General features: G+C 63.5%; 1 protein-coding gene and 1 long non-coding RNA gene across 4 annotated transcripts in view; one reads left to right on the forward strand and one right to left on the reverse strand.

Annotated features, from left to right (window-relative positions):
* The window catches only part of MAJIN (membrane anchored junction protein), a 32,717-nt gene extending 25,848 nt beyond the window's left edge, over positions 1-6,869 (forward strand). For all 3 annotated transcript variants that reach the window (XM_064168819.1, XM_064168820.1, XM_064168818.1), the window contains exons 7-11: positions 1,488-1,621; positions 2,823-2,877; positions 3,979-4,051; positions 5,122-5,257; positions 6,582-6,869. In XM_064168819.1, coding sequence (XP_064024889.1) covers positions 1,488-1,621; positions 2,823-2,877; positions 3,979-4,051; positions 5,122-5,257; positions 6,582-6,627 — 444 coding nt within the window. In that variant the 3' untranslated portion in view covers positions 6,628-6,869. The remainder of the gene's footprint in view (positions 1-1,487; positions 1,622-2,822; positions 2,878-3,978; positions 4,052-5,121; positions 5,258-6,581) is intronic.
* A 2,487-nt stretch (positions 6,870-9,356) lies between these two features.
* Positions 9,357-10,894, reverse strand: LOC135188967 (uncharacterized). Its single transcript, XR_010307900.1, has 3 exons — positions 10,854-10,894; positions 10,350-10,499; positions 9,357-9,799 (listed from the first exon to the last, which is right to left on the reverse strand). It is a non-coding gene; the product is annotated as an uncharacterized LOC135188967 (long non-coding RNA).
* Positions 10,895-13,466: the final 2,572 nt, after the last annotated feature.

Consider the following 13,466-nt stretch of genomic DNA (forward strand, 5'->3'; position numbering starts at 1 on the left):
TGTGGGTTGGGTTTTAGGTTATATCTGGTCTGGAGAGGCAGAATAGCTACAAGAGCTTGGTGTAATTGTCAGTGTCATGGCTGGGGGGGGTGGGTCACAGAATGGTTTGGGCTGGAAGGGACTGTCCAAGCTCATCCAGCCCAAGCCTGCACTCAGCAGGGACATCCTCCACCAGAGCAGGCTGCCCACAGCCCTGCCCAGCCTCACCTGCAGCATCTCCAGGGCTGGGCCTCAGCCACCTCCCTGCAACCTGCTGCAGTGCTCCAGCAGCCTCCTGCTGCAGAGCTTCTTCCTCACAGCCAATCTGCATCTGCTCTGCTCTCATTCCAAACCACTGCCCTGCTGCTGTCCCTGCAGCCTGTGGGCACAGTCCCTCTGCAGCCTGCTTGCAGCCCCTGCAGGCACTGACAGGCAGCTCTGAGGTCTCCTTGGAGCCTTCTCCAGGCTGAACACCCTCAGCTCCCTCAGCCTGTCCTGAGCAGAGCAGCTCCAACCCCTTGAGCATTTTTGTGGCCTCCTCTGAGCCCACTCCCTAAGGTCCACATTGAAGGACCCTCCGAGGGCATCCTGCCCACCCCTGCAGGCAGCAGGGACAGCTGCAGCCAGGGCAGGCTGCACAGGGACACAGCAAGGCTGAGCTTGGATGGCTGCAGGGATGGGGCCTCAAGCACAGCCCTGGGCAGCCTGGGCCAGGCTCTCCACACCCTCCCTGGCCACAGCTCCCTCCTGGTGCCCAACCTACCTCTGCCCTGCTCCACTGCCAAACCACTGCCCTGGGCCTGTGCCCACAGCCCCTTCTGAGCAGTCCCTCCCCAGCCTGCCTGCAGCTCCCCTGCAGCTCCTGCAGTGCAGCTCTGATCTCTGCCTGCAGCCTGCTCCTGTGCAGGCTGCACAGCCCCAACTCTGCCAGCCTGTGCCCACAGCAGAGCTGCTCCAGCCTCTGAGCATCTCTGTGGCCTCCTCTGGAGCCTCTCCAGCAGGTTCAGGTCTCCTGTGTTGGGCTCCCACAGCTGCCCCCAGCCCTGCAGCTGAGCTCTCCCCAGAGCAGAGCAGAGCAGAGCAGAGGGGCAGGAGCTCCTCTCTGCAGCTCTGCCCACACTGCTCTGGGTGCAGCCCAGGCTGCCCTTGGCCTCCTGTGCTGCCAGTGCCCACTGCTGGCTCCTGCCCAGCTTCTCCCCCACCAGCACTCCCAAGTCCTTCTCTGCAGGGCTGCTCTCATCTCCTCCTCCCAAGCCTGCCCTGATCTGAGAAGGGTTGCCCCAGCTGGGTCCTGGTGTCCTGGTCAGAGGAGCTGCTTCCACCTGTTGAGTATAGCTCTCAGGATGGCCTCTCAGTGCTTTCCCTTTGAAGAGAGCAGCCAGCCTCTTGTTCCTGGATCAGTTTTTGGCTTTGCTGCATAAAGATGAGCCATTTCTCCCCACATCCATTTCTGCTACCTCTGATTCTGTTCTGAAATAGAAAAAAAACTACAAATCCAATTTCTTCAGTGCCAAACCTGCAATGTTTTGAAGGTCAAGAGAGGAATTGAAGCCTTGGAAAGTCCTGCAGTGGGAGTGACAGTGAAGAGGAGAAGAGTTGAAGTGGAAGCAGAGGCCTCATGCCCACAGCTGGGTCTGGACAGGTTTGCTGGCAGCAGAACACTCTCCTGGGCCTATCTCCTGGGCCTGCCTCCTGCTTCACTGCTGTGCAGAGGGCATCTGGCACTGTCCCACAGGACGTCCTGGTCTCTAAGATGGAGAGACAGGGAGGTGCTGGATGGACACTCAGTGCCTAAGGGCAGGCTGGATGAGGCCTTGAGCAGCTGGGGCTAGTGGGAGGTGTCCTTGCCAGTGGCAGGGAGGCTGGAACTGGATGATCTTCAAGGTCTCCTCCAACCCAAACCATCCTGTGACTCTCTGAGCTGCCTGAATGGTCACACTCAGAGAGCTGTGGCCAGTGGCTGCATGGCCAGATGGAGAGCAGTGACAAGTGCAGTTCCTCAGGGCTCTGCCCTGGGACCAGGGCTGTGTAACATCTGAGCAGTGGCACTGAGAGCACCCCCAGCAGGTCTGCTGATGGCTCCAGGCTATGTGGTGCTGGGCACTCACTTGAGGGCAGGGCTGGCAGCCAGAAGGCTCTGGACAGGCCTGAGCAGTGGCCAGTGCCAGCTGCAGGAGGGGCAGCAAGTGCCAGGGCAAGGTCCTGCAGCTGGCTCGGGCCAAGGCCAGGCACAGATCCAGGCTGGGTGCAGAGAGGGCTGAGAGCAGCCCTGAAGAAAAAGCCTTGGGGGTGCTGGGTGCTGAGCAGCTGCCCAGGAGCCAGCAGTGCCCTCCTGCAGCCCAGCAGGCAGCTGTGTGCTGGCTGCAGGCAGAGCAGTGTGGGCAGCAGGGCAAGAGAGGGCATTGTGCCCCTTGGCTCTGCTCAGAGCTCACCTCCAGTGCTGCCTGCAGTGCTGCCGTGGCCAGCAGGAGGAGGCCACAGAGCTGTGGAGTGAGGGCAGAGGAGGCCACAGAGATGCTGGCAGGGCTGGAGCAGCTCTGCTGGGAGCACAGGCTGAGGGAGCTGGGGGGGTGCAGCCTGCAGGGCAGAAGGCTCCAGGGGCTGCTCAAGGCCAGGCTGGATGAGGTCTGGAGCATCCAGGTCTAGCTGAGAGCCCAGCCCTGCCCATGGCAGGGGGTTGGAGCTGATGCTCTCTGAGGTCCCTTCCAGCCTGAGCTATTTGTGACCCTCTGAGGGGTCTGTCCTTGGCCAGAGGAACTAAGCTCCCTTGCAGTAGTCATGCACCGAATTGATTCCTTTTGGTGGCTCTCTGCTAACTGAGCCCTTCCTTGTCTGACTGGCAGAGCTGGAGCTGAGTGTGGGCACCAGAGGAGCAAAGCAAAGCATGGATTTGAAGTGGTAAGCTGCAGAGTGGTCAGGAGGGGAGCACAGCTCTTGGTTACTGCTGGGTTCTCACAGCAGCAAGCAGGGCAATGCCTTCCTGCTGCACAAGAAGCTCAGCAGGATCCAGCAGTCACTGCAGGGGCAAAGAAAGCCAAGAGGGTGCTGGGTGGCATCACCAAGGGTACCAAGGACACAGATAAAGGAGTCGTTGTCCCACTCTGCTCACTGCTGGTCAGGCCACTCCTGGAGCTCTGCCTGCAGCTTTGTACAAAGCAGCTGTGGACAGGCTGGGAAGTGCCCAAAGAAGGGCCAGGAGGGCACTCAGAGGCCTGGCAGCCCTGCCATGGGAGGCTGAGGGGGCTGGGGTTGTGCAGCCTGGGCAAGAGAAGGCTCAGAGCAGACCTCACCATGGAGCAGCAGGCAGAGGGAGGCTGCCAGGGGGATGGAGTCTCCCTTTGGCCAAGCTGGCCCATGGCAGAGACAAGGGGCATGGGGACAAGGCACTGCTGGGGAGATTCCCTCTGGGCTCCAGAAGGAAATGTTTGCCATGGGGACAGCTGGACACTGGAAGCAGCTCCCAGGGCAGGCAGTGGAGTGCCCTGCACTGGGCAGTTTGGCACTCAGCTTGGCAGGCTGCTGGGGCAGCTCAGTGCAGCTCCACCAGCCCCTGGGAGGGTTGGAGCAGGGGAGCCCTGGGGGCCCTTCCAAGCTGCCCTTCTGGGACCCTGTGGCCAGGGGGAATGGTTTGGAGCTGAGGCAGAGCAGGGGGAGAGTGGAGCTGAGGCAGAAGCTGTGCAGTGTGAGGCTGCTGAGCCTCTGGCATGGGCTGCCCAGGGAGGCTGTGGCTGCCTCCTGCCTGGGGGTGCTCAAGGCCAGGCTGGGTGAGGCCTGGAGCAGCCAAGCCCAGCTGAGAGCTGCCCCTGCCTGTGGCAGGAGGCTGCAGTGAATGAGCTCTGAGCTCCCTTCCAACCTGAGCCATTCTAGGTCCAATGAATCACAGCTCTCAGTTAGGCCTCTGAGGAGGGAGGGGTAGAAGGATCTTGGTGAAGGCAATCTGCATGCAGCAGCAAACTGCTTTGGAGCCTGTGACAGGTCCTGGGTTCCTTGTCCTTGCAGATTGCCTCCAGAGAAGAGGAGCCTGAGCTGCAGCCAGCACCCCCTGCTGTGGGCTGCACCCAAGGGAGCTGCTGTAAGTCAAGAATGCCTGTGGGACTGCTTCACATGGGTTATGCCCAGCTCAAGGCTGCCAGGGTGCCCTGGGCCTCAGGCTGCTGCTGGGCCACCTCCAGCAGGTGAGGAGCTGCAGCTGCCATCACCAGTGGTGCTGCTGGGCCACCTCCAGCAGGAGAGGAGCTGCAGCTGCCATCACCAGTGGTGCTGCTGGGCCACCTCCAGCAGGAGAGGAGCTGCAGCTGCCATCACCAGTGGTGCTGCTGGGCCACCTCCAGCAGGTGAGGAGCTGCAGCTGCCATCACCAGTGGTGCTGCTGGGCCACCTCCAGCAGGAGAGGAGCTGCAGCTGCCATCACCAGTGGTGCTGCTGGGCCACCTCCAGCAGGTGAGGAGCTGCAGCTGCCATCACCAGTGCTGCTGCTGGGCCATCTCCAGCAGGTGATGAGCTGCAGCTGCCATCACCAGTGCTGCTGCTGGGCCATCTCCAGCAGGTGAGGAGCTGCAGCTGCCATCACCAATGCTGCTGCTGCCTGAGATGCTCCTGCCTAGCAGATCCCCACCCCCAGAGCCCAGCTGCAGAGCTGACCCTGAGATGGGTTTCTCCCTCCAAGGAAGCCTGCACCGTGCTGGCTTGGGCAGCTCTCAGGTGGCACTGAGAGTTTGGGCTGGGCAGCCTGAGGGGCATTGACACAGATCAAGGGTGGGTGTCAGCAGGCTGGGGCCAGGCTTTGTGCAGTGGTGCCCAGTGACAGGACAAGGGGCAGTGGGCACAAACTTGACTATCAGAGGATCCATCCAAACATGAGGAGGAACTTCTGGAGCCCTGCAGCAGGCTGCCCAGAGAGGTTGTGGAATCTCCTTCTGTGGAAGCTTTCCCATCCTGCCTGGATCCATTCCTCTGTGACCTTCTCTAGGTGAACCAGCACAGGGATTGGACTGGATGATCTCCAGAGGTCCCTTCCAACCCCTGCCATTTCTGTGCCATGCCAGGCAGGGTCTGGACCTAACTTCTCAGTCTGCTCTTGGGCCTGCAGGGAGGGTGGAAAGAGCAACGTTGGGATTTGGTTCTTGCTGCTGCTTCTTACAGGGGGACCTGCAGAACCTAAGCTTGAGCAAAGAGCAGGAAGTGGCCAGGCTGAGGGTGCAAGGCAGCAAATGGACCAAATGGGGAACAGAGGAAACCTGCAGCCAGCTGGGAGAGGACTCTCAAAGTTCTGGAGAAGGTACAACCACTGTGGCTGGGAGCAGATGCAGGCCTGGTTAGGGAGGGCAGAGTGAGGCTGGAGGTGAGGAAGAGGTTCTTGAGAGGGAGGGTGAGGAGAGGTTGGCACAGGTTGAGGGTGGTGAGACCCTGGCACAGGTTGCCCAGGGAGGTTGTGGAGCACAGAAGCACCCAATGTGATCTTTGATCACATTGGGTGCTTCTGTGCTCCACAACCTCCCTGGAGGAGGTGTTCAAGGCCAGGCTGGATGAGTCCTTGAGCAGCCTGTGCTGGTGGGAGCTGTCCCTGCCCACGGCAGGAGGTTGGCACTGGCTGAGCTTTAAGCTCTCTTCCACCCCAACCCATGCTGTGAATCCATGAATCAATGTCTGAGCCTCTGACAGAACCTGTGGCTGATTCTGGCAGTCTTGGGGCCAGATTCTGCATCATCTCAAGGAGTGGATCCCTCTGTGCTTAAACCAAAGCCTGCCAAGGCAAAGGGACACTCAGGGATCTCCTTTAGTCTGGGGGGTGAAGGTGCAGAGTGCCCTGTAAAGCCTCTGAGCTCTCTTCTAACCTGGGGCAGCATCCCAGAAGACCTGCAGAGGAGAAGGCTGAGAGGGGACCTGAGCAATGTCTGGCACTAGCTGAGGGCTGGGGGCAGGATGAAGGTGCCAGGCTCTGCCTGGGGGTGCCCAGGGCCAGCACAAGGCCCAGGAGGGCTAAGGTGGGAGCCAGGAAGTTGGAGGTGAGGCTGAGGAGAAAGTTGTTTGTTGTGAGGGTGCTGGAGCCTGGAGCAGGCTGCCCAGAGAGGCTGTGGAGTCTCCTGCTCTGGAGCCTTGCCAAGCCCCCCTGGCTGTGCTGTGTGTGCCCTGCCCTGGGTGCAGGGAGGTTGGGTGTTGGGCTGGCAGGGGGTTTGGGCTGGCAGGGAGTTGGGCTGGCAGGGGGGTTGGGTTGGCAGAGGGGGTTGGGTTGGCAGAGGGGGTTGGGCTAGCAGGGGGGGTTGGGCTGCCAGGGGCCTTTGGTTGGCCGGGGGGGTTGGGCTGGCAGGGGGTTGGGTTGGCAGAGGGGTTTGGTTTGACAGGGGGGGTTGGGCTGCCAGGGGGGTTGGGTTGGCAGGGGGGTTTGGGCTGGCAGGGGGGTTGGGTTGGCAGAGGGGTTTGGTTTGACAGGGGGGGTTGGGTTGGCAGGGGTTGGGCTGGCAGAGGGGTTTGGTTTGACAGGAGGGGTTGGGCTGGCAGGGGGTTGGGCTGGCTGCTGGCCGCAGGTCCCTCCGCCCTCTCCCATGCCTGCGGTTCTCCGGGCGGGGTCTGACCCTGCTGAGCTCCTTTCCTTGCTTCCCCAGGATGATCTTCTCGCCGCTGCGGCAGCTCCTTGGAGGGAAGAGCTGAACCTGGGCGTCCTCTGGCGCCTGGGAGCTTTCTGCCTGCCGGAGCCTTTCCTGCCATTGGGCTCAACTGTTCAGAGCTCCCAAGGCCGTTCCTGGCGGTGCTGGGTTGCAGTGTCAGGGTTTGTTCAAACGTGGAGCTTCTGGGAGGAGTTGGTTCTTGAGTGTCAAGAGTTAGGAGCTTTACCTTTATGCATCCTTCAAACAAGTCTAATAAAGCTGGCATCAGCTTGGTGAGCTGTGGCACTGGCATCAGCCCTGCCCTGCCAGGGGAGGCTCTTTCCCTCCAAGAAGGAGCAGAGGTTTGTAGAGTTACAGAATGGCTCAGGCTGGAAGGGAGCTCAGAGGGCATCTGCTCCAGCCCTCCTGCTGTGGGCAGGGGCAGCTCTCAGCTGGGCTTGGCTGCTTCAGGCCTCATCCAGCCTGGCCCTGAGCACCCCCAGGCAGGAGGCAGCCACAGCCTCCCTGGGCAGCCCATGCCAGAGGCTCAGCAGCCTCACACTGCACAGCTTCTGCCTCAGCTCCACTCTCCCCCTGCTCTGCCTCAGCTCCAAACCATTGCCCTGGGCCTGCCTCACACCCCCTCAGCACAAGTCCCTCTGCAGCCTCCCTGCAGGAGCCCTTCAGCTCTTGGCAGCAGCTCTGAGCTGCCCCTGGAGCCTTCTGCCCTGCAGGCTGCACCCCCCCAGCTCCCTCAGCCTGTGCTCCCAGCAGAGCTGCTCCAGCCCTGCCAGCATCTCTGTGGCCTCCTCTGCCCTCACTCCACAGCTCTGTGGCCTGCTCCTGCTGGGCACAGCAGCACTGGAGGCAGCACTGGAGGAGAGGTCTGAGCAGAGCCAAGGGGCACAATGCCCTCTCCTGCCCTGCTGCCCACACTGCACACAGCTGCCTGCTGTGCCCTCAGCCATGGCTCTGTCCGGACCTGTTCCATCAGCTCCCTCCCTGCTGCCCTGCAGCCAGATGTGCCCACCCTGCCCCCAGCAAGCCCTGCCTGCCTCAGAGCCCTGCTGCTGCTCTGTGCCCTGCTGCTCTGCAGCCCTCCGTGCCCATAGGCCCTGCTGCTCTCCGGGATGCCTTTGCAGGTGGCAGGCGCCGTGCAGGGCAGCTTTGCCCTCTAGTGGAGCAGAGCATCTCTGCAGAGGAGGCTTCGTCTGGGGCTGCTGCAGCAGACACCGGAGTGGGAGTCAGAGAATCAAAGGATCGTTTGGGCTGGAAAAGCCTCCAAGCTCACCCAGTCCAGCCAGCAACCCAAGCCCACCATGGCCATCAAACCGTGGCCCCAAGTGCCATGGCCACACGGCTCTGGAACACCTCTTAGCAGTGAGAGTGAGGAGAGACTGGCACAGGTTGAGGGCTGTGAGACCCTGGCACGGGCTGCCCAGGGAGGTTGTGGAGCACAGAAGCACCCAATGTGATCTTTGATCACATTGGGTGCTTCTGTGCTCCACAACCTCCCTGGAGGTGTTCAGGACCAGGCTGGATGAGGCCTTGAGTACCCTGGGCTGGTGGGAGCTGTCCCTGCCCGTGGCATGCGGTTGGCACTGGTTGAACTTTAAGGTCCTTTCCAACCTAACCCATTCTGTGCCAAGGCTTTTCATTTGGTTCAACCATCCATGCTCTCTGGAGCTGTGAAGAGCTTTTCTGGCCAAGAACCTTCTCTTTGCAGGCTTCCTGATGTGAAACTGCTGAACACAAACCAGTTCCAAGCAGGGTTAAGAGAAATCAGAGTATTATTGGTACAGATGGTACTGAGGGGTTGAGAAAGTGAAGCTCCTGCAGCTGGCACTGGCCAAGGGCAGGCACAGATCCAGGCTGGGTGCAGAGAGGGCTGAGAGCAGCCCTGAAGAAAAAGCCTTGGGGGTGCTGGGTGCTGAGCAGCTGCCCAGGAGCCAGCAGTGCCCTCCTGCAGCCCAGCAGGCAGCTGTGTGCTGGCTGCAGGCAGAGCAGTGTGGGCAGCAGGGCAGGAGAGGGCATTGTGCCCCTTGGCTCTGCTCAGAGCTCACCTCCAGTGCTGCCTCCAGTGCTGCTGTGCCCAGCAGGAGGAGGCCACAGAGCTGTGGAGTGAGGCCAGAGGAGGCCACAGAGATGCTGGCAGGGCTGGAGCAGCTCTGGTGGGAGCACAGGCTGAGGGAGCTGGGGGGGTGCAGCCTGCAGGGCAGAAGGCTCCAGGGGCAGCTCAGAGCTGCTGCCAAGAGCTGAAGGGCTCCTGCAGGGAGGCTGCAGAGGGACTTGTGCTGAGGGGGTGTGAGGCAGGCCCAGGGCAATGGTTTGGAGCTGAGGCAGAGCAGGGGGAGAGTGGAGCTGAGGCAGAAGCTGTGCAGTGTGAGGCTGCTGAGCCTCTGGCATGGGCTGCCCAGGGAGGCTGTGGCTGCCTCCTGCCTGGGGGTGCTCAAGGCCAGGCTGAGTGAGGCCTGGAGCAGCCAAGCCCAGCTGAGAGCTGCCCCTGCCCATGGCAGGAGGCTGCAGTGGATGCTCTCTGAGCTCCCTTCCAGCCTGAGCCCTTCTGTGGTTCCAGAGGGGTTTGTCCTTCCTGGGCTTGCACAGGAGAACCTACAAATGGAGGAGGGGAGGAGGCCCCAGGGGCTTTGCCTTCCTGAACCAGTGCCCAACACAGGTTTGGTATGAGCCCTTCCCACCCCTCCCCTTCCCACCCCTCCCCTTCCCTCCTTCTCCTGAGCCAAGCTCAGGAGGGCTCCCTGGGAACATCTTGACCCTCCCAGCAGCAGGTCCCTGAGTGACCTCTCCCGATGTTTCTAACCCTGCCACACAGCTCCGTGGTGCTGCTGGCAGCTGCCCGAGGTCTCCAGGGCAGAGGCAGCCTCCTGCCTCCCTGCCCCCGCAGCAGGGCTGGTGGCTCCAGGCCGAAGTGGCCCCGGTGTGCTCCAGGGGGGAGCTCTGCAGCTCTTGCTGCTTTGGCTGGGGCTGTGGCAGGAGGTGAGGACCTCACCCCGGGCTGTCCCTGGGCCTCCTCTCGTGCTGTGGTGCCCATCTCTGTGCCCAGCACAGCCAGGCTCCCCGGGCACTCTGTGCTGTGCCTCCTCCAGCTGCAGCTCCTGCACGCAGCGCTGGATGTGGTGCAGGAGCCCCAGGGAGCCATGGAGACGCTGCTGGAGCCCAGGCAGGGTGCTGAGGGACCCCCGGGAGCTGGGCCAGGGCTGGAGGTGGTCACTGCACCCCTGTGAGGGAGGGAACCCAAGCTCAGCCCAGGCCTGGAGGCAGCAGGAGACACAGCCCTGCCTGCCCTTGGCTGGCCGTGGGCACACAGGGCCCTTGTGCCACATGGCTGGGCACACATCTGTGCCAGCTATGCCAGCAGCACACAGCTGGCCCTTGCAGCCTCTGGGGGGGGGGAGCTGGAGATCCCCAGGGAGCCCAAAGACCCCAGCCAGAGCAGCCCCTCCTGAAAAAAGCCACCTAAATCCCCCTCCCCAGCCTGGCACAGGCCAGAGGTAGCTCCGGGGCAGGAGCTGGAGCATTCCCCCGGGCCGGCTCCTCCCGCGGGGCTCCCGCAGCTGCTGCCCGCTCCGTGCAGCGCCGCTCGGGCTGCTGCCTCTGCTCGCCCTGCTGCGGCCGGCCAGAGAGCAGCGGCTCAGCTGGCAGCGCCTGGCACAGCGATGCCCGCAGGGCACTGCGCCACACCCCCCGCAGCCTGCGCTGCCAGGACCGAGGAGCAGGCTGCCCAGAGAGGCTGTGGAGTCTCCTCCTGCGCAGAGCTTCCAGCCCCACCTGGAGGTGGTGCTCCCGGGCAGGCTGCCGTGGCTGCCCCTGCTTTACTGGGGGGGCTGGGCTGGCTGATCTCCAGAGGTCCCTTCCAGCCCCCAGCACTCTGTGGCTCCTCCAAGGGCTGGCACCTGCCACGGGCTCCATCTGCTTCAGCTGCAGAGAGAAGCTGAGGGCTTTACAGGGGGCAGGGGGAGAGCAGGACCTGCCTGGCGCCATCACTGCCCTGCCCCGAGCAGCAGGCACTGCCTGGCGTGGGCAGAGGGTGCAAGCACACAGGCTGGAGCCCTTGGCCACGCAGGGCGTCTCTGGGGGGCAGCAGTGCCCCAGCGGAGGGGTGGATGGGTGCAAGGAATGCACCTGGAGCCCCAGCCCCGAGCCCTGGCTGCGTGGCACAGGCAGAGGGCACAGGCAGAGGAACCAGCACTGCCCTCTGGGCCAGGCACCGTCGGCCAAAGGCCACCCTGTGGGCTGCGTAGTGTGAGACCCTCCTGGCCCGCTCCGAGTCACCTCCTTGCTCTGCCCGGTGCGTCCCTGGGCTCCCGCTGCCCGCTGCAGCTCGCCAAGGTGGCGCTGGACCTGCTGTCGGAGGCCACGCAGGGCATGGAGCACATGGCTGGGGAGGGAGTGGGGAGGAGCTGCAACTGGGCCGTGCTCCAGAGTGCCCTCCAGGGAGGATGCCCACGGTTGCAGGGCACAGGAGCCCGCACCACCCATGCTGGGCAAACAGCTTCCCACCAAGGTGTGAAGCCCCCTGTGGGCATGGAACTCACCTGACCACTGCTGGTGAAGGGTCCTGCCCCACGGCATGGCTGGGGAGCCAGCAGTGCTGGCATGGGCACGCTGAGGTGGCCCCCAAGGCTGGGCAGCACCCAGCCTGCCCTGGCATCACTGACTCCCGTGGGTGGCTCAGGAGCTGCTGCAGACACAGCCGGGCACCTGTGCCAGTCCCTGCCTGGGCAGCAGCAACCAGGAGAGGTGGGTCAGAGGAGCCCCTGCACCACCCCGAGCTGCCCCCAGACCCACTCAGCCTCCTGGGTAAAAGCTGTCTGCCTCTGCCCTCCTCAGGCACCCAGGGAGGCACCCAGGGGACATCTCTGCCCTCCCCAGGCACCCATGGAGGTACCCAGGGGACATCCCTGCCCTCCCCAGGCACCCATGGAGGCACCCAGGGGACATCTCTGCCCTCCCCAGGCTCCCAGGGAGGCACCCAGGGGACATCTCTGCCCTCCTCAGGCTCCCAGGGAGGCACCCAGGGGTCATCTCTGCCCTCCTCAGGCACCCATGGAGGCACCCAGGGGACATCTCTGCCCTCCCCAGGCACCCATGGAGGCACCCAGGGGACATCTCTGCCCTCCCCAGGCACCCATGGAGGCACCCAGGGGACATCTCTGCCCTCCCCAGGCACCCATGGAGGCACCCAGGGGACATCTCTGCCCTCCTCAGGCATCCCCAGCTCAGTGTGCAGAGCTGAGCTTGCTGCCAACGAGCCCAGCAGATGTGACCATCTCTGCCCAGCCGTGGGCAGGGAGCAAGACCTGGCTGCTGCCAGGGGAGCAGCACATCTGGGCTGCTGTGCTCCCCACTGCTGCCTCCCAGCCCTGCCCCCGGGCAGCAGTTCCGCTGTGGCTGGATGCGAGCGGCTGTGGTGTGGCTGTGCCAGGGCAGCTGCCCCCTGCCCTGCGGTGTCCCCCTGGCACCTCAGCTCCGGAGTTACCCTCGGCCAGCTCCTGACCTGCTGCAGGCTCTCCCCCTTCTCCCTCCGGAGCAGCAGGAGGAGCTGGCGCAGGGCTCGGTGCCGCTGCCGCAGCAGGGAGCGGCTGCGCTGCTCCAGCTCCTGCAGCCTCTGCAGGAGAAGATGGGCACCCATCACCCCCTTGGCAGCCCATGCCAGCCCTCCAGGGCCAGGCAGGCTCTTCCCAGGGGCGGTGTCCGTGCAGGATGCCTGAGTCCCCCGTGGCCAGGGCGGCACCAGCTCGGCCAGCCCCAGCACAGGAGCTGGAGCCCTGTCTGGAGGTGCTGCTGGGTGGCCTGCTCTGGGTTGTGCTCCTGCTCTGCAGGGGGCTTGGACTCGATGATCCCCAGAGCTCCCTCCCAGCCCCTAACGTCCTGTGAGCCACGGTCCTGTGTGATCCCCGCCAAGCAGGGAGGGGTGGGAGGGAGGTGGCATCAGCATGGGCACCCCCACCCCGGATCAGTGCAGAGCTGTGAGCCCTGCCTGCTCCTGCTGCCCGAGCCCAGGGGGGTCCTGGGCTCTCCTGGCCTCTGCTGGAGCTCTCCAGGGCCCTTCTGCCCTGCAGCCACGGGAGTGGTGTCCCAGACAACTTCTTTAAGGAGCTCCTCTCCTCCATCAAACCTTGCTCCAGAGCCCTCTCCTTTGGCTGCTCAGGGACTGAGGGCATCAGCAGGCACCGAGGGGCATGGCTCAGCAGTGCCCTGCAGGGCTGCCTTGCACTCACTCATCTGAGAGGGCTTTCTGGACTGGTGATTCCCATGGGATCTGTGCCTGCCTGGGAAAGGGGCTCAGCCTTCATGGGGGGTCTGATGTCCTCCCCCCCAGGGTCCTCCATAGCATCCTGGGCCCACTGAAGCGCCAGGAGAGCACTGACCTGCCACAGCTCCAGTTTCTCCTCTTGCAGAGTTGATGTCCTCCTTCTCCCCTCCTCCACTCCCTCCTGGTGGCCTGCACAGGTTCTCTGTCCCTGCTGAGAACCCCAGCAGGGTGGGCTTGGAAGGGGCCTCTGGAGCTCAGCCAGCCCAAGCCCTGCTCCAGCAGGGCACCCACAGCAGCTTGCCCAGCAGCACAGTGCCCGGGGTGGGGGTGGAAGCTCAAGGACACTCCACAGCCTCTCTGGGCAGCCTGCTCCAGGCCTCCAGCACCCTCACAACAACTTTCTCCTCCTCTTCACATGGAAGCCCCTGGGTGCCACTTTGTGCCCTCTGCCCCTTGTCACCACTGAGCAGAGCCTGGTCCCAGCCTCCTGTCCCCCACAGCTCCTTTAGCTGCTGCTGAGCACTGCTCAGCTGCCCTCTGGGGCTGCTCTGCTGCAGGCTCTCAGCCCCAGGGCTCTCAGCCTTTGCTATTGCCAGAGCTGCTCCAGGCCCCTCAGCAGCCTGCCCTGG

This window comes from Pogoniulus pusillus, chromosome 30 (assembly GCF_015220805.1).
Source record: "Pogoniulus pusillus isolate bPogPus1 chromosome 30, bPogPus1.pri, whole genome shotgun sequence".
NCBI classification, from domain to species: Eukaryota; Metazoa; Chordata; class Aves; order Piciformes; family Lybiidae; genus Pogoniulus; species Pogoniulus pusillus.